Source organism: Anopheles gambiae, chromosome 2 (assembly GCF_943734735.2).
Source record: "Anopheles gambiae chromosome 2, idAnoGambNW_F1_1, whole genome shotgun sequence".
NCBI lineage: Eukaryota > Metazoa > Arthropoda > Insecta > Diptera > Culicidae > Anopheles > Anopheles gambiae.
Window position 1 is genome coordinate 83156901 of NC_064601.1, and position 17050 is coordinate 83173950.

At 44.8% G+C, this 17050-nt stretch overlaps 3 protein-coding genes across 3 annotated transcripts; 1 reads left to right on the forward strand and 2 right to left on the reverse strand.

Moving 5' to 3' along the window:
* The first annotated feature begins 1849 nt into the window (after nucleotides 1–1849).
* Nucleotides 1850–3936, forward strand: LOC1276044 (brahma-associated protein of 60 kDa). Its single transcript, XM_315349.4, has 3 exons — nucleotides 1850–2107; nucleotides 2222–2406; nucleotides 2496–3936. Exons 1-3 carry the CDS (start codon nucleotides 1982–1984, stop codon nucleotides 3691–3693), a joined length of 1509 nt encoding a protein of 502 aa, XP_315349.4. The 5' UTR covers nucleotides 1850–1981; the 3' UTR covers nucleotides 3694–3936.
* Nucleotides 3937–9693: 5757 nt separating this feature from the next.
* Nucleotides 9694–11386, reverse strand: LOC5667101 (chitinase-3-like protein 1). Its single transcript, XM_061640515.1, has 2 exons — nucleotides 11305–11386; nucleotides 9694–11254 (listed from the first exon to the last, which is right to left on the reverse strand). The coding sequence occupies exons 1-2, from the start codon at nucleotides 11384–11386 to the stop codon at nucleotides 9930–9932; spliced, it is 1407 nt and encodes a 468-aa protein (XP_061496499.1). The 3' UTR covers nucleotides 9694–9929.
* A 3614-nt stretch (nucleotides 11387–15000) lies between these two features.
* LOC1276046 (chitinase-3-like protein 1) lies at nucleotides 15001–16601 on the reverse strand. The gene is made up of 2 exons (XM_315351.5): nucleotides 16471–16601; nucleotides 15001–16406 (listed from the first exon to the last, which is right to left on the reverse strand). The coding sequence occupies exons 1-2, from the start codon at nucleotides 16541–16543 to the stop codon at nucleotides 15046–15048; spliced, it is 1434 nt and encodes a 477-aa protein (XP_315351.5). The 5' UTR covers nucleotides 16544–16601; the 3' UTR covers nucleotides 15001–15045.
* Nucleotides 16602–17050: the final 449 nt, after the last annotated feature.

The following is a 17050-nucleotide window of genomic DNA, read 5'->3' on the forward strand; positions in this document are numbered from 1 at the left end:
GTTAGGGTTATCAGCAGATTTCAATCAATCCGTTAGTCAGCTGCGTCAGCATATTCAAGTTAGTTCTAGGGCCATACTTTAAAATTGTACTCTGTAAGCATTAAGTTATTTAGGCATACTGCCCGATAACTTTGATTCAAATAAATAAATAAGCAATTAACGTAAAAAAAAAATGTAAGCGCTGCTTGTAACATATCGTAGAATGTAGAATCTAAGGCATGTTCATTTGAGAATCTAAGGATCGGGCACTAGCACTGGACGTTGCTCCAACTTACAGAACAACAGTTTAGAAATTCCCTTTAAGAAAATTACTCCGTGGAAAGTCTGCGACTCCAACATTTTTGAACAACTTGTTAATAGGTCAAGCCATTTTTTCCACCTTGTCAAAATTCATCGTGTTGATATTTGTAATCCCATAGAATCTCTTATCTATTCCTGAACGTTTTTCACGTTTTGGTGTCAGGATACTAAAAGCACCAGATGTGTGGCTTTACTATTAGTTTGGATGCTGGGTTATTGAATGATTCGGTATTAACCTTTTTCATGCATTTACGAGAAGTGTCCGTCTTACTCGCGGTGTCCGTCTTTACCTACCTTCCCCTATTAATATTAATTAATTAATACCAATATCAATATTAATATTAAATTTAAAAAAATATTAATAGTTAAGCATTTAAAATTTTTTAGCAATGTTGGCTACATTCATATTTGAAACATCATGGACCAATATATGCGTTCTTAATAAAAAAAAAAACTTGCTGAAAGGTTCATGCATTTTTTTCGCATATTGGAGAAGAGATATTTTTTCTCATTAAGCAAATCATTCATTATGAGAGGCATTCCCAAACATATACTATTAATGACGCCACGAAGCCACCACTATTTAAATTTTTCACATAAGTCGAAATCCAGATTATATTTATTTTTTGTTATATTTTGCTTAAACTGGTAAAAGTTAGCCACTAAAATAATTTATTGGTCTGATTACAATTGTGTTGGTTTTTGGTTTTTCAAATTTTACCAAACGGGAATGTGTCAAATCAGTACAATTTGCTCGAAGAATTCCAAAGTTCAGAAAATTCTAAATTCTGAATTTTAAATTCTTAAATCATATAGCGAAATCACATGTATCGACAAAAGAGTATATTGGTCAAATAACTGTACTCTTAAAAAGGGTCCAATGTATTGTTTGTTGTACAGGCGGTCCCCGAGATACACGGTTAATGGGGACCGAAAACGGCCGCAAAATACCGCGTATCTCGAATTTCCGCGTAAGTCGAATCTCGTGATTTCCAGCTAAAATTTCACAAATTTTCGTGTAATTTTGCAAGTAGGGGGCGGTTTTAGTCATTTTATGAATTATTTGATATGATCCTGACTGAATATAACAGTTTTAGACATTTTTAAAAAGTTATTAACATTGGATCGAAACGGAAATTATTTGGCAATTTACAATTGATGTGTCAAAACAGTACAATTTTCTCAAAGAACTGTCAAATTTAGAAAACCGTGTATCTCCGAATCCGCGTATAAGAGGTACCGTGTATCTCGGGGACCGCCTGTAATTACATTTTCAGATACAATAAAATCTTGTATGTTTTATTTTAAATTAAACCAAATTGAAATTATTTTGTTGTAATTATGATATTTTTGTAAGGATTTACCTTCCATCCAAACGGAAAATTTCATCAAATTAACCTTTTAATTACCTTATGTCGATTCCTTCTAAATTAACGTTTTCTGCTGTTAACAGCCAAATTTGTGTTTGAATTTGACGTTTACCTCAACCCATCCCATCCGACAGCTGGAACTACCATTCCCATCTTTGAATGCCCATCTCCACAGGACAAGCTGTCAAACCAGGCTAGCTAGCTGTCAGTGGTGTTGAATGGATTTTTGGCTTGGCTTTATTTTCGGGGTCGAAAAAGTGGAATAAAATAAACAATTTGCTCAATTCATCGTTGCAACGAAACGTTCCACAATGTCGCAGCGATTTCCTGCGGCCAACGTGAATGCCGGTCCAGGCTCGCAGCGTTATCCTGCTTCACCGGGCCAAAATAATCAGCCGCCCGTGATGCGTCCATACGGACCGGGTAACAATTTTTCGGTAGGCTTTCACCGTGAACTGCTTGTGGTGCAGCACCATCAACCAGCTGAAATAGACCTTAATCGTAAAATGCTCTGATTACCTCCATCTGTGTGCGTATTTATTCTATTACAGCCCCGTGCGTACACTACACCACCGCAGATGGGAGGTGGCGGTGGGCCGGCTCAAAATCAGCATCAACGCCCGATGCAACCCGGCTTCCAGGGCGGCAGCATGCGGGGCTCACCAATGTCCGCCTCTTCCGGAGGAAAGCGAAATGCCGAGAGCCGTGCCTCAATGAATCAGGCTCAGCAGAAAAAGTGAGTTTATTCTATTCTGTCTTTAAACAATGATTTGTTGCTAATTCCTTCTCCTTCATTTGCCTGTTGTTTTTTTTTTGTTGTTGCAGTGATTATTCGGTAAAAAAGAAGAAAAAGCTTGCTGACAAAATTCTGCCCCAAAAGGTGCGCGACCTAGTACCCGAGTCACAGGCGTACATGGACTTGCTGGCGTTCGAACGCAAACTGGATGCGACCATTATGCGCAAACGGTTGGACATCCAGGAGGCACTGAAGCGCCCGATGAAGCAGAAGCGCAAGCTGCGTATCTTCATCTCGAACACGTTCTACCCGAGCAAGGACGGCAGCGAGGGTGACGCCAACCCGGACGGTTCCGTTGCGTCCTGGGAGCTGCGCGTGGAGGGTCGTCTGCTGGAGGACAACAAATCCGACCCGACCAAGATAAAGCGCAAGTTTTCCAGCTTCTTCAAATCGCTCGTCATCGAGCTGGACAAGGATCTGTACGGGCCGGACAATCATCTGGTCGAGTGGCACCGTACGCACTCCACGCAGGAAACGGACGGGTTTCAGGTGAAGCGTCCGGGTGATCGGAATGTGCGCTGCACGATTCTGCTGCTGCTCGATTATCAACCGCTGCAGTTTAAGCTCGATCCACGGCTCGCCCGTTTGCTGGGCGTGCACACACAGACGCGTCCGGTCATTATATCCGCCCTGTGGCAATACATCAAGACGCACAAGCTGCAGGACGCCCACGAGCGAGAGTACATTGCGTGTGACAAGTATTTGGAACAGATTTTCGGCTGTCCGCGCATGAAGTTCGCTGAGATTCCGCAGCGCCTGAACCCGCTGCTGCATCCGCCCGATCCGATCGTGATCAACCACGTGATAACGGTCGAGGGTGGGCTGGAAAACAAGCAAACCGCCTGCTACGACATCGACGTGGAGGTGGACGATACGCTCAAGAATCAGATGAACACGTTCCTGCTCAGTACGGCCAGCCAGCAGGAGATACAGACGCTCGACGGCAAGATCCACGACACGGTCGAGACGATCAATCAGCTGAAAACGAATCGCGAGTTCTTCCTCAGCTTCGCCAAGGATCCGCAAACGTTCATACAGAAGTGGATCGTGTCGCAAACGCGTGACCTCAAGGCGATGACGGACATCGTCGGCAATCCGGAGGAGGAGCGGCGAGCAGAATTCTACCACCAGCCGTGGACGCAGGAGGCCGTTTCGCGGTACTTCTTCACCAAGGTGAACCAGAAGCGGGCCGAGCTGGAGCAGGCACTCGGCATTCGGAACTCTTAATTTGCTGGTGGGCTTTTGTCGACGGTCGCCCGTTGGTGCATTTGTATGATTTTCTCGTGTTGGTAATTCGTCAACACATTCAATTTTATTACGTACTAAGACGATCCTAATCCCCCACCTTTCCCGCAGAGGGAGGGATATATAATCTGTATTTGCAACAAGTTTTGACGCTTTTTTTACGAACAGTTCTCGTAATTAAATACGAATAAATACTCTAGGAGTGGAAACATTCCCGCATTAAAAGGTGATGGTGTGATAGCTAAAGAAGTGTCCATCCGACGATCTTTCTACGCAAATGAATAACGATTTAGCATTTGCAGGCAGATAATCCGTATATAGGTGAGTCACCGTAGCCATTAAGTCGACAATTCATATTTTACAGTATTTCCCCGTTATTTTTTTTTCTTAAATCTGGATTTCATTTTATCAGACTGCAGACACGCGGAAGTGTTCGATACTAGAACCAAAGTCAATTGTTGGGCCTTCTAAGTTCCAAATAATGTCCGAGAGTGAGATATGTTTGGTAATATTCACCAGATAGGAATAGTGTTACATGATATGTTACAGAACAGGGAACCCCAATCTTATTCAATTTCTGTATACCTTATTCTTCCGGAATACGGTAGAGATCTGATACAGGATAGAGATAGATGTGTGGTGTCAGTTCCAGGACCGCCAGGATTTTTTCAAAGCTTTTCTGATTTCTGAGGATCAATGTCAAGGGCCCAGATGGGGCTAGGAACAGTTATACAATTTAGGATACCCATTGCCATCTTGACCAGCAAATGGATCATTCCTCTCTCATCTTTTTTTCAACATTCTCCAGGATGCTCGGTCCCTGGCTGCAGCTTCCCATCAATGTAGACATCCGATCTCCAATTCCAACCATCGAGCTAGCTGTACTCCCCTGTGCCTCATGCCGAACTGGGGATCGCTGTCACCTTCTTGGTGGAGCATGTGCCTCGGTTCGCCGTACAGCTCAGCAAGCTCGTAGTTCATCCTTCTCCTTCACACCCCATGTTCGAGCTCAAACACGCGTAGAGCGTTTGCATTAGTGTTCTGCTCTTTGGAGCGCATCCACGACTCCGATCCGACTGCGACTATTGTTAGTCCGATTCCGACTCCGGCAAAATCCAAACCACTAGTTCTACGCGGAGTCGTTCGAAGTCGTCCGGAGTCGTTCGGAGTCGTTAGGCGTCGTTCGAAGTCGTCCGGAGTTATCTGGAGTCGCCCATAGTAGTTTGGAGTTGGAGTGGACCGGAGTCGGAGTCATTCGGAGTCGTCTAAAGTCGATCGGAGTCATCCGGAAACAGAGTTGGTCGGAGTCAACAGGAGACATCCGGAGCAAAGTTGTTGTGATCAGGCATTTCATTTCGTTGTGTTTATTTTTCTTTCACTTTGCGCGTGTTCTTCGCATACAGCCCTTTGTGTCAAAGGCCGACTCCGGCCGACTCCGGACGACTTCGACTTCAACCGATTCCGGACGACTGCGGACGACACCAGACGATTCCGAACGACTCCGAACGACTCTGAACAACTATGGGCGATTCCAGGAAATTCCGAACGACTCGGGATAATGCTGGACGGACCTACCTTCCGGTGTCGGTTCCGAAATTATCGGAGTCGGATCGGAGTCGACTCCGGAATTTTGCCAACTTTATCCATCACTAGTTTGCATCCTCCGCTCGAATTCTCCAAGACTCGTGTCCATAGAGCAGGGATCTCCAAAGTTTTCAGCTCGCGGGCCGCATTGCTTCGAAAATAACTATGTTGAGGGCCATTTGACGTTACTTTTAACTGATGGGTGAACGTTTAAATCTCGTTTTTATAACGAGATACTAACGAGACTTGTACAGCTTCGTATTACTAAAGCTTGATATTCGCCTAAGAAAAGTAAAAAATAAAATATTGCTTAAAAAAAGTGAAAATAATATAATATTTATTTTAGCCATTACAAAGTCATCGTGGGCCGCATTAGCAGTCGGTGAAGCCCATAGTACGCACCATTCCCCTGCGCAATGCGCCGCTGGATTTCGCTTCCGATGTCGTTATTCGGAGTAACGACCGTCTCGAGATAGCAGAACTCCTTTACTGCCACGAGATTGTCGCCGTCAACTAATACACTGCTTCCAAGAGGGTATGAGTCGCCGGCAAGCAGGTACTTCGTCTTCGTCGCATTGATTCTCAATCCAATTCTTGCTGCTTCGCGTTGAATCATGGAACATTACTTACTTACTTACTTATCCGGCGCTACAACCGCTTTGCGGTCTTGGGCTGCCTCAGGAGTGTCCGCAACCGCTCACGGTCTCGCGCCTTCGTCTGCCAGTCCGTTATCCCGGCCTTAATGGCGGACGCCTCCACGCCATCTTGCCACCTCAATTTGAGCCTACCACGCCTCCTCTGTCCTTGTGGACGGCCTAAAACGACTTTACGGGCTGGGTCGTCCGTTTCCATGCGTACAACATGGCCAGCCCACCGGAGCCTGGCGAGCATGATACGCTGTACGACAGTGAGGTCGCCGTACATCTCGTATAGCTCGTCATTATAGCGGCTCCTCCATTGTCCTTCCACACATACGGGGCCAAGTATCCTTCTGAGCATCTTCCTCTCGAACGCGGCTAAGAGGGTTTCGTCAGATTTGGCCAGTGTCCATGTCTCAGAAGCGTATGTGAGTACTGGTACTATAAAGGTATAGGTACTATATAGGTCATAGTCATTTTAACTAGCCTTATCAGTTTGGCCGGGATTAAAAATGAGCTCATAGCGTCGTACAGTTTTACCCTGGCTATGCTATCGTATGCGGCTTTGAAGTCAATGAAGAGATGGTATGTGTCGTGTCTGTATTCAGCCAACTTCTCCAAGATCTGCCGCATGGTGAAGATCTGATCAGTGGTTGATTTTCCGTTTCGGAATCCTCTTTGATAGTTTCCAGCTATCTTTTTGACGTGCGGGACAAGACAATCCTGAAGGATTAGGGAAAATATTTTATAGGCGGTATTCAACACGGTAATACCCCTGTAGTTGTTGCAGTCCAACCTGTCCAACCTTCTTGTATATGGGGTAGATGATGCCGAGATTCCAATCACAAGGCATCGATTCGCTATCCCACACCTCAGTAACAATTTGATGAATTTCGTTTTCTAGTCGTGCACTTCCATTCTTGACCAGTTTGGCTGCAATTCCGTCGGTTCCGGGTGCTTTGTTATTTTACAGCCGACGGATAGCCTTTCGTGTTTCTTCTATGCTAGGTGGCAGTAGCATGACACCATCTGCTAGTGGCGCTTCTAGCTGTTCGCTAAACTGGTCATTGAGTAATTCATCAAAGTACTGAGCCCACTGCGAGAGGACCTCTGGCTGGTTACTGACCAGAACTCCATCCTTGTTGCGACCGCAGGTAACCTTAGGTACAACGTTGTTTCGGTGACCTGCTATCGCTAGGTAAAACTTTCGTGTCGGTCCGTACGCCTCTCTGGTTTGCTCGAGTTCCCGCATGTTTTGCTCTTCCAAAGCATGCTTCTTGGAGCGGTGAACTCGTTTCTCTTCGCGTCTGAGCCTTGAATATTCCTCTGCGCATGCCCGCGTTCTATGCCGTTCCTGCATTGCTCGGTATGCAGTATTCTTACGTTCGGTCACTTGTCTGCATTCATCGTCGAACCAGCCAGATTTGGTGTTGCCACGACGTGGTGGGAGTATATTTCTTGCACAGTTTATTATATTTGTTTTTAGAGCGTTCCACCTCCCTCTCGTAGTTTCATAACTGTTTTCTGGTAGTAGTGACTCGTCTAAAGCGGCTTTGAATTCCTGTTGGACAGTAATGTCCCTTAGAGAGTCCGTGTTGAGCCGAGGCTGCGTGTTTTCTCCGCCCCCATTGGCGCGGGGGCGGGCGATTCTACAACGTATCACTAAGCCAACCAAGTAGTGATCGGAATCGATATTGGCTCCTCGATATGTTCTGACATTTAACAGGCTCGACTGTAGTCGGCGGCTTATTAACACGTGGTCGATCTGGTTGAAGGATTCTCCACGCGGGTGCGCCCATGTAACCTTGTGGATTTTCTTGCGCGCAAATTTGGTACTTCCAACAACCAGATTGTTCGCTGCGGCGAACTGGACCAATCCACTACCATTATCATTACTGTGCTCATGCAGACTGTGACTTCCTACAACCAGATTGTTTGCTGCGGCTAACTGGACCAATCCACTACCATTATCATTACTGTGCTCATGCAGACTGTGACAGCCAGTGTATTGGCGGTACATTGGCTCCCTACCGACTTTTGCGTTGATTATGAGATCATGCCTGGGGCACGCATCTATGGTTCTAGCGAGGCGGCCGTAAAACAGGTCCTTCTCCTCTTCCTCTTTCTCTTCGGTAGGGGCGTGAACGTTTATGAGGCTTATATTAAAGAATTTGCCTCGCATGCGCAGGGTGCATAGCCTATCGTTTATAGCCTTGAAATCCATGATTGCGGGTTTCAACCGGGGAGCTACGGCGAAACCCGTTCCGAGCACGCGGTGGCGGTCGTGGCAGCTGTAGTATATGTCGTAGCAATGCTTACCACGCCTGTTCTGCACACCGTTCCCTAGCCACCGAATCTCTTGTAGAGCTACGAGGTCCATGCTCAGTGTGGCTAGGGCATCATCAAGTTTTTTCAAGGCTCCGGCTTCGCTTAGAGTGCGTACGTTCCATGAGTCCATTTTAAGAGTAGTCCTGGGGCATTGCGTAGGGTCGGTAGCGTTGGTTCCGTTTCGATGATTCCTGGTGCTTTCCGTAGTCTATAAATCGATGGGACTGTGTGACTGGCCCCGCGCCCACGTGACCGTTTTGTTTAGCGTCGGGTTGCCCCCCCCCCCCCCCGACGTTCAGGCACCCTGTTTCCCGGGATACCCACCCCCCTCCTGGTTTGCCATATGCCACCATCCGCCCAAGGGGTTGGATCAAGCCCGTGTACCCAAGCTTGGATATGTGGTGACACACGTTACCACTCTGCACGACGAGGACGTGTCGGAATAGGAGTTGGATGGGAGAGCCTGTATTATCCCTCGAGGGGGCTTCGGATGCCATCCCATTGCAGAGCTAACATGGCTTTATGTTGTGATCGTTAATTCAACTAGTAAAATATGCTTCATTATTTGGAAAGCATCTTCAATCATTCAAATTTCATGAAATATGTGAAAATACTTATGAAGTATCTAAAGTTTTCCCAGTCTCGAATGAAGTTTCCCAGATAGGACGAATGAAAGCGAACTAATAAGTTGGTTCAGTTTTTCCAAGTGGTTGAATGAATTGCAATCACCAATGAAATTATTTTAGTACAATTTTTACTCGCCAATTTACAATTTTTTTGCAAGTAACGAAAATTTCGCGTTAAAGTAACAGACGAATGATAGAACGATAAAGAAACAAACGAATGAAAAACTGATAATGCAGAAACTAGCCTATAAATAACGCGAGAACGGAAGGATACGAATGTAATTGCTCTCTTCTTAGCAGCTGCCCAACAGCCAATATGTCCGGTGAGCCGTGAATATTTGCCAAACATTTTAACCGCCGTCCTGATATCGCACTGTTTTTGAGTGTACGCATAGCCCAAGAGAGCTACTGTTATTATTCTTTTGTTTCTTTACGATAAGCGGTGTAGCACATATCGTTCTCTTTTATCCCTTAGTCGTAAAAGGAATCACTAATGTCGGATAAAAAGCTGAGCGGCGAGCAATATCCATCATATGGATCGTAAAGACGCGGCGCTGAAAGTTTCAAACATGAATATTTAGATAAAGGGATATTCTGCTTGAAAAAATCCATCGGAAGACAGCTGGGGTTCTACAGAATTTGTTAAAATTCGAAGCAAAATGCCTAGAGGTACTCGTTTGTTTCGAGAATATTGTCTTAAATCAAAACGTATGATGCGTTGATCTCGAAATCAGCATGGCCAAATTGTTTCTTCATTTACCCTGATAGTGTTCTACTACAGAGTATGTAATTTGACTGTTAAATTTGCATTGTACTGTTGATCTTCCAATTACGTTGTTTGGATTTACGTTTTAGAACGAATGAAAATTCGAAATCCCTTTACTTGTGGAGACGCCTGGTCCTTCATGTACATAGAGGACTGCCCTAAAAATGTTCTGAAAATTTATTTTTTTTCTCTTTTGTTTTTAAGTTTATAAAATTTGCCAAAGTCCAACTACGATGGCAAATCCACTGATTAAATTGAGCGTTGCTCCACGCCACATTAGCATTTCACATTGGACGGATAATCGCAGATGGATAGTCGCTCGTTGAAGTACAATCCACCCGGACAGGTGCCATGTTCCACCCGGCCCCCGTTATAACATCTATAGTACATTGTACAATTTTGCGAATCGCGGAAGTAACCGTCGCGTGTACAAACAAATGGTCCGGTTTGGCCCGACGGGGGTTTTACGACCGGCGTACTGGGTGTACCGGGTGTACTGGGTGTAGCAGGTGTAGCGGACGGCGCTTTTCTGTTCACACAGCCGTTTAGTGCAGTTAGCAGCGCAAACTTGGGACCACACTTCCCCGTAAAGTCGTCCATATCGATCGACCACACCATACCGCCGCCAAGCCCGTACTTTGCAATCACGTCACACTTCTGCCCGATGCTTTCCACACTGTCGTAGCTGACCCACTCACCGCCACCGGATGCGAACGCGCCCACCTGTACCGAATCGTACTGTTTGCGGGTCAGCATAGAGGAATTACAAATTTCGTAGTACGCCAGTGATCCTGCCTGTCTCGTGACTGGTCCTGGAGTTCCAACACCACTAACCGGTGCACCGACACCGTCCACGGTTGGTTTGGCCAGCTTGAAGGAACGTCCGTAGAAGGGAATGCCCAAGTTGAGCTTGTTTGCAGGCGCACCCTTACTTAGCCAATAGGCAATCACAGCTTCCGCATTAAGCGCCTGCTTGTAGTCTGTATTGTCCAGTGCGGCCGGCCCCTGCTTAAGTGGAGCATGATGTCGAGTGACGCCATAATTGCCCTGCATGTCGTACGTCATCAGGTTGATGAAGTTGACCACTTTCGATATGGCCGGAATGTCGTACCGATCGTTGCCTTCGAAGCTGGTACCACCAACTGCCACCGTCAGCAGATACTTGCTAGGCGAGAATGCGGTCGAAAGCTCTTTTAGAAACGGCACAAAGTTGGCTTTATCAGCCGCGACGGGATACTCCCAATCGATGTCCATACCGTCGAATCGATACTTTTTGAGAAAAGCTGCCGCATTTCGGGCGAATGTGGTACGCAGCTCCGGGGTTTTGGCTACCTTGGAGAAGCTTTCGGTGCCTGCATTATAGCCACCGATGGCGGCCAACGTTTTCAGGGCGGGATTGGTTTTCTTCAGATCGTTCAACTTGAGGATCGTAGCCTCCGAGAAGGTCGCTTCGTTGGGAATAACAATCGTTCCGTCTGGTTTGATGTTGTAGAACGAGTAGACGAGCTGCGTGCACAGTGCGGGATTGATATTTTCGACAGCGAACTTTCCACTGGCCACATAACCCGAGGCCCAGGATCCGTAGTAGCACACGACTTCTCCTGCAAGGAACGATCGTCGTAAGAGTTGCTCCGATGCAGTGATGGGAGGCCATACTTCCTGTTTTCGACTGCTGCCAGCAGGGAACAGGCAGTTACCAGTAGAATAAACCACAGCGGCACAGAGTGAGCCATTTTTCTTGGAAGCTTTACCAAAAACGTAGAACTACCACAAACAGATCGCGACCTCTTTTATATACGCGTTGAACCAGAGCGTTGCCAGCTGCAGCAACTCATCTGTTCAAATATCCAATTGACGTCACAGATTTTGTGTCTGCCTGGCTTTGGCTCGTACGGTGTACCGGCAAAGGTAAACAGGAAGCTGCACATATAGTGGCAGATGGTTTGATTTTATCCCAGAACGGAGGAAAACGCATTTGAAATAGCATTTTAAAGCTCGGTGGTAAACATGGCTGTTCAAATCTTGAAATCATTGTACTGATAAAAACACAAGCTTACAGACCAAATGGTAAATTTAATTTTTGAAAAATTTGATTTGAATGTTTGGATAATCAAATCTTTGTAGTGGAACCAGAAATCCGAACATTGAGGAACGGAGCGATTTTTTTTAAAGCGTTCAGCTTTGCACTGCAATACAATACACTAATACGCTTTAATACTTTTATAATTAGAACGATTGCACTATAATCCACATAAATTGGTTATAAAAAGAAAAATAGTGTGTAGAATTTAAAAAAAATATCTAGTTATTATTTAGAATAGTAGTTCGAGGAAACGGTTTTGAAGCTTTTTTCTTTTTATTTTTTTGACGAGCCCTTAGCAAAAGAAAGCCTACAGTGGGTCAAGGGCGGTCGGAAGTAAAAAGAATATCTCGGATTAAAAATATTGTGTTTGTTATTTAAGAAAAATCTGTAATATTATAACTCTATCATTTCAAACGAAACTAGATAGGCATGACTTAAAAAAAATAAAATAAAAACCATTTAATTTTAATTAACCATTTTAATTAACCAATTTTTTACCATTTCAATGCATTAAAAATAAAATCAAAGTTTGCCGTAAAAACGTGTTTTAAAATTGTTTTTATATTATTTTTTAACTACTTTTGTGTTATTAGTGGTTTAAATTAAAAAAAAACAAAGGATACAGGGTTTTCGCTCGTGAGAAAGACTTTGGCACCAAATATAAAGACTTTCTGTAGCGTATGAAGACCAACACCTAGAGTATGACGCAATGATCCCCTTGTTCAGCCTTGTTATTGGGCCGAATGTCTCTGTATTGTGTGCCAAAATATTTCTAACATATGAAAAGCACTGTAAAAACGGTTTACAGAGGCGTCATCTGGATTCCGATGCTTAAAATCATGTTTTACAAGTAAATTGACCATTTTAAACAAGATTCGAAATGATATATATATCGTAACTAGTACAAAAATGACTTATTATCACAAGTACAAGTCCAACTGCTTCATTGAAGATGCAATCCAAAATCAAACTAAATTAAGCGTAGCGTCCAACATAGCATTTCTTTCATTGTCACGAATGTTCCAATAATAATATATAAACCCCTTGTATAAACTTATAAATTACCACTTCTGTATATTTCACTCTTCGAATTCAATTTATCAACTGCCCATCCCACCCTACATTACAGTGCTTTTATGCCTTCCTAGCACAAAACTCATACCGTTATCTCTCTCTATATATAGAGAGAATAAGAGTATAGTTATACAGGATTATTCTATTCTAAACTGGATTCGATTCGAGTCGAAAAAATGAACTCCAAAGTAATATTTTCCATACAAATGAACACACAAAATTCATCGACTCGACCTCGAGACGACTCGATTATAAGAATAGAATACGCCTAATAGATTTATATATCCATGCTAGAAAGAAGCAAAAGAGACGGAAACTACTACGAATATTGGATTGCAAATAAGGATGAGAGAAGCAGGATCAGATTGAACCTTCTTGCTTTTTATACAACAAACCGCACCTATTGAAGTAAAGATGAGTCCGGAGCAAAAATAATTTTGTGAGCAGCCGGTCCAGATCCAGGAACGTAAATAACGCTGAAAGCAAGGCTTCCTGGTCTAGAGTGTACCTGTTTGGGTTGATCTGAAAGATCGCGGTCTGCATGCTTACATGCGAGAACCAACTAAATGCACACCACTATTCAAAAGCGTTTGAAAAGCTTTCGCTATCCGTCGGTAGATGACGCTGGACTGTCTAGATAAAATTTTCCATCGGTTTCTTATTTTATTTTTATTTTTGTAAATAAATGTTAACAATGTTGATGTTAAATGTTTTCATCATTTCATGATGCTACTTGTAAAGCAATTGTTATGAAAACAATGCTGAGGTGAAAATCGAATTCACACTAACGATTACGCTTGAAAAAGTGGTAATTGAAGATTTGAAGAGATGAATACTGGGATATGATATGTATGTGATATTTGTCACGCAGATAGAAACAAATGCTATGTGTTCTTTAATTTTATTGTACAAAAAACGCTGAGTAAAATTTCTTATTTTATACATGCTAGGCAAGATAATTGGCCTAGAAGTCATGACTTTAAAAAGGCATATGACTGATTTTTGTAAGTTTAATAACCCTTGAATAAAGCTTCCCTCGGAGCTTTTTAAGGTACGGAAAACGATCTTGGACAGACAGACAACTTTACATACTTTACTTATCCGGCCTACCGCGCCCGCTCTGGTCTTTGTTGATGGCCTAAAAAGACTTTACGGGTTTGGTCATCCGATTCCATGCGTACAACATGGCCAGCCCACCGGAGCCTGGCGAGCTTAATATGCTGCACGACAGTGAGGTCACGGCGTATGTGAGTATCGGTACTATATAGGTGCTATATTGTCCCAGTTTCGTCCGTCGCGACAGATTCTTTGAGGTTAACTGAATTCACAGGCTGTAGAATGACCGGATGGCAGCCAGCATTCTTGCGCGCAACTCAGCTTCCATGCTATTGTCGTTGCTAACCTTTGACCCAAGATAGGTGAATTGTGAGACGACTTCTAAGGTACGTTCACCTCTGTACATCACGCCGGCGTAGATTCTGATTATTTATTGGTAGGGCCGCTGATGTTGCCACCATCAGTTTGGTCTTTGCCACGTTTATATGCAATCCGAGGTTCTCCTCCCGCAGACCAATGATTTCTAATACCATCAGCGTACGTCAGGATCTGGGTTGACTAATAGAGGATGGTTCCAGAAGTCTCCATGGACAGGATCTTTTAGACGGGAAAGTAAGATTTTAATTTAAGATGAGTTAAACAGGCGAAGCAAGACAATCAGCCCAGATTCTCAAAAAACGCATACAAACAACAACTGCTCTTTTTCATTTTCAGCACAAATAATGCCACTTAGAGTTTTGTATTTAATCGACTATTAATATTTTTCAACAGCTAATTCATACGGCTGGCGAGTGGTTAACACACAGATTCAGTCGCTAGTGAATAAAAACATTTACTGACAAGTGATTAGCGAGGAGACGTTGTGGTTCGTCCTGACTCCATATGACCGTATGCATGATCTGCGTCAAACTATCGACCTAATTTACTCAGTTTTGTCAGCAGTAGACGACGATCTACTCTACAGGACGTTTAAATGTGGCACAATATTGCAGTGCTTCAACAGAGCAACACTGTAAATGTGGAGACGCCCGGTCATTTTCGTACATAAAGGTCTGTACTGGACACGATGGATGACCTTGCTCCCAACAAAGATATCCATTCATACTCAATAAATAAGAAAAAAAGACAAATGAATTATTGATAAATATATCGAGTTTATTTATTTATTTGCTAAACAGATTAACATTTGACATTGTAAGGCCAATCGCATGCAGTGATAGCTTCGTTGAAGCACAATCCACCCGGACAGTCGTACAACGCTTGTCGACCACCGTCATAACATTTGTAGAACTTGGCGCAATTCCGCGGATCGCGGAAGTAACCGTCACGGGGACAAACGAATACGCCGGAACTGGGTGTGACGGGTTTGGTGGTTGTCGTGGTAACTATCTGTCGAGCGGTCGTGGCCGTAGCAGGACGTGCTGTCGTTGGGGCAGGAGTTGGAGCAGGAGCTAGAGCAACTGCCCCATTTCTGTTCACACAGTTATTCAGTGCAGTCATCAGCGGAAATTTGGAGCCACATTTGCCGGCAAAATCGTCCATGTCGATCGCCCACACCATACCACCACCGAGGCCGTATTTTGCAATCACGTTACACTTTTGCCCAATACTTTCCACACTATCGTAGCTGACCCACTCACCGCCACCGGAAGCGAACGCGCCCACCTGTGCCGAGTCGTACTGCTTGCGGGTCAGCGTGGGAGATGAACAAATTTCGTAGTAGGCGAGTATCCCTGCTTCCTGCGTGATTGGACCTTTAGTGCCGACACCACTAACCGGTGCACCGACACCGTTCACGACTGGGTTGGCCAGCTTGAAGGTACGTCCATATAATGGGATGCCCAAGTTGAGTTTGCTTGCAGGCGCACCCTTACTTAGCCAATAGGTAATCACAGCTTCCGCGTTCAGCGCACGCTTATAGTCCGAATTGTCCAGTGCGGCCGATCCCGGGTAGAGGGCGGCTTGGTGTCGAGTGACGCCATAATCCCCCTGCAGGTCGTACGTCATCAGGTTGATGAAGTTGACGATGCTCGCTATGGCCGGAATATCGTACCGATTGATGGCTTCGAAGCTGGTACCACCAACAGCCACCGTTAGCAGATACTTGCTCGGTGCGAAAGCGGCCGCCAGATCCCTTAAAAGCTGCACAAAGACGCCCTTATCAGTGGGATACTCCCAATCGACGTCCAAACCGTCGAAACGATACTTTTGCAGTAAAGCTACCACACTCCGGACGAATGTTGCACGTCGCTGAGCATTGGTGGCCATAGGGGTGAAGTTGTCGATCGCAGACCAACCTCCGACGGCGGCTATCGTTTTCAGGGCGGGATACCTCTGCTTCAGATTGCTAAACTTCGCCAGCATATTGTACTGCCCACTGGCAACGGTTGCATCCAACGGGACAACCGAACCGTCCGGACCGACGTCGAAGAACGCGTAGACGAGCTGCGTGCACAGTGCGGGGTTGATATTATTGATATCGAACCCTCCACCGTTCTGACGGTACACGGCCCATGTCCCGTAGTAGCACACGACTTCTCCTGCAAGGTTGGGGACGATCGCCGATAGAGTAGCTCCGATGCGATGATGAGAGGCCATACTTACTGCTTTCGACTACTGCCAGCAGGGAACAGGCAGCCACCAGTAGAATTGACCACAGTGGAACAGAACGACCCATTTTTTCTCTACTTCGGCAATCCCGACACTTAGCTAACAAGCTCTTGGTCGAGTGGAAACTTCGATAGAACTACCGAAATTGGGATGCCTCTTTTATACCACTTTCGATCGTGGGTACGCTCGGAAAAGAGCATCAACAACGAATAACACATTCGGCAGCAACTGTACAAACATTCATCTCCAGATACGCGGGATAGTACGGCTAGAGACAAATACAGGTCGATGCGAAGAGTGGCAGATGGTTTGAAAGAAACCCTCGCGGAAACTCTCGCAGTTGATGTTGGTAAGCGAAAGTGTACGGTCGATGGGAATTACGCGAATTACGATTGAAGTGGTCGTAAGGTTTCATTTCGCCAATAACTAAAGTGACCTATGATCTGGTGTGTGATCGTCATCTGTTTCATTCAGCCTGTGTAGACTAAATTGTTCAACATTATTAACTCATTGGCACAAATCCATCAGAAGAAAACAAGTTCGGCAACTATATAAGCTGTACAAGCAGTGAGCT

Coding starts and splice junctions, on each gene's coding strand:
- LOC1276044 (XM_315349.4), top strand. CDS start 1,982: ATGTCGCAGCGATTTCCTGCGGCCAACGTGAATGCCGGTCCAGGCTCG. Junction 2,108..2,221: donor GACCGGGTAACAATTTTTCG/GTAGGCTTTCAC, acceptor ATTCTATTACAG/CCCCGTGCGTACACTACACC. Junction 2,407..2,495: donor AATCAGGCTCAGCAGAAAAA/GTGAGTTTATTC, acceptor TTGTTGTTGCAG/TGATTATTCGGTAAAAAAGA.
- LOC5667101 (XM_061640515.1), bottom strand. CDS start 11,386: ATGGCTCACTCTGTGCCGCTGTGGTTTATTCTACTGGTAACTGCCTGT. Junction 11,255..11,304: donor AGTCGAAAACAGGAAGTATG/GCCTCCCATCAC, acceptor CGTTCCTTGCAG/GAGAAGTCGTGTGCTACTAC.
- LOC1276046 (XM_315351.5), bottom strand. CDS start 16,543: ATGGGTCGTTCTGTTCCACTGTGGTCAATTCTACTGGTGGCTGCCTGT. Junction 16,407..16,470: donor GCTGGCAGTAGTCGAAAGCA/GTAAGTATGGCC, acceptor CCAACCTTGCAG/GAGAAGTCGTGTGCTACTAC.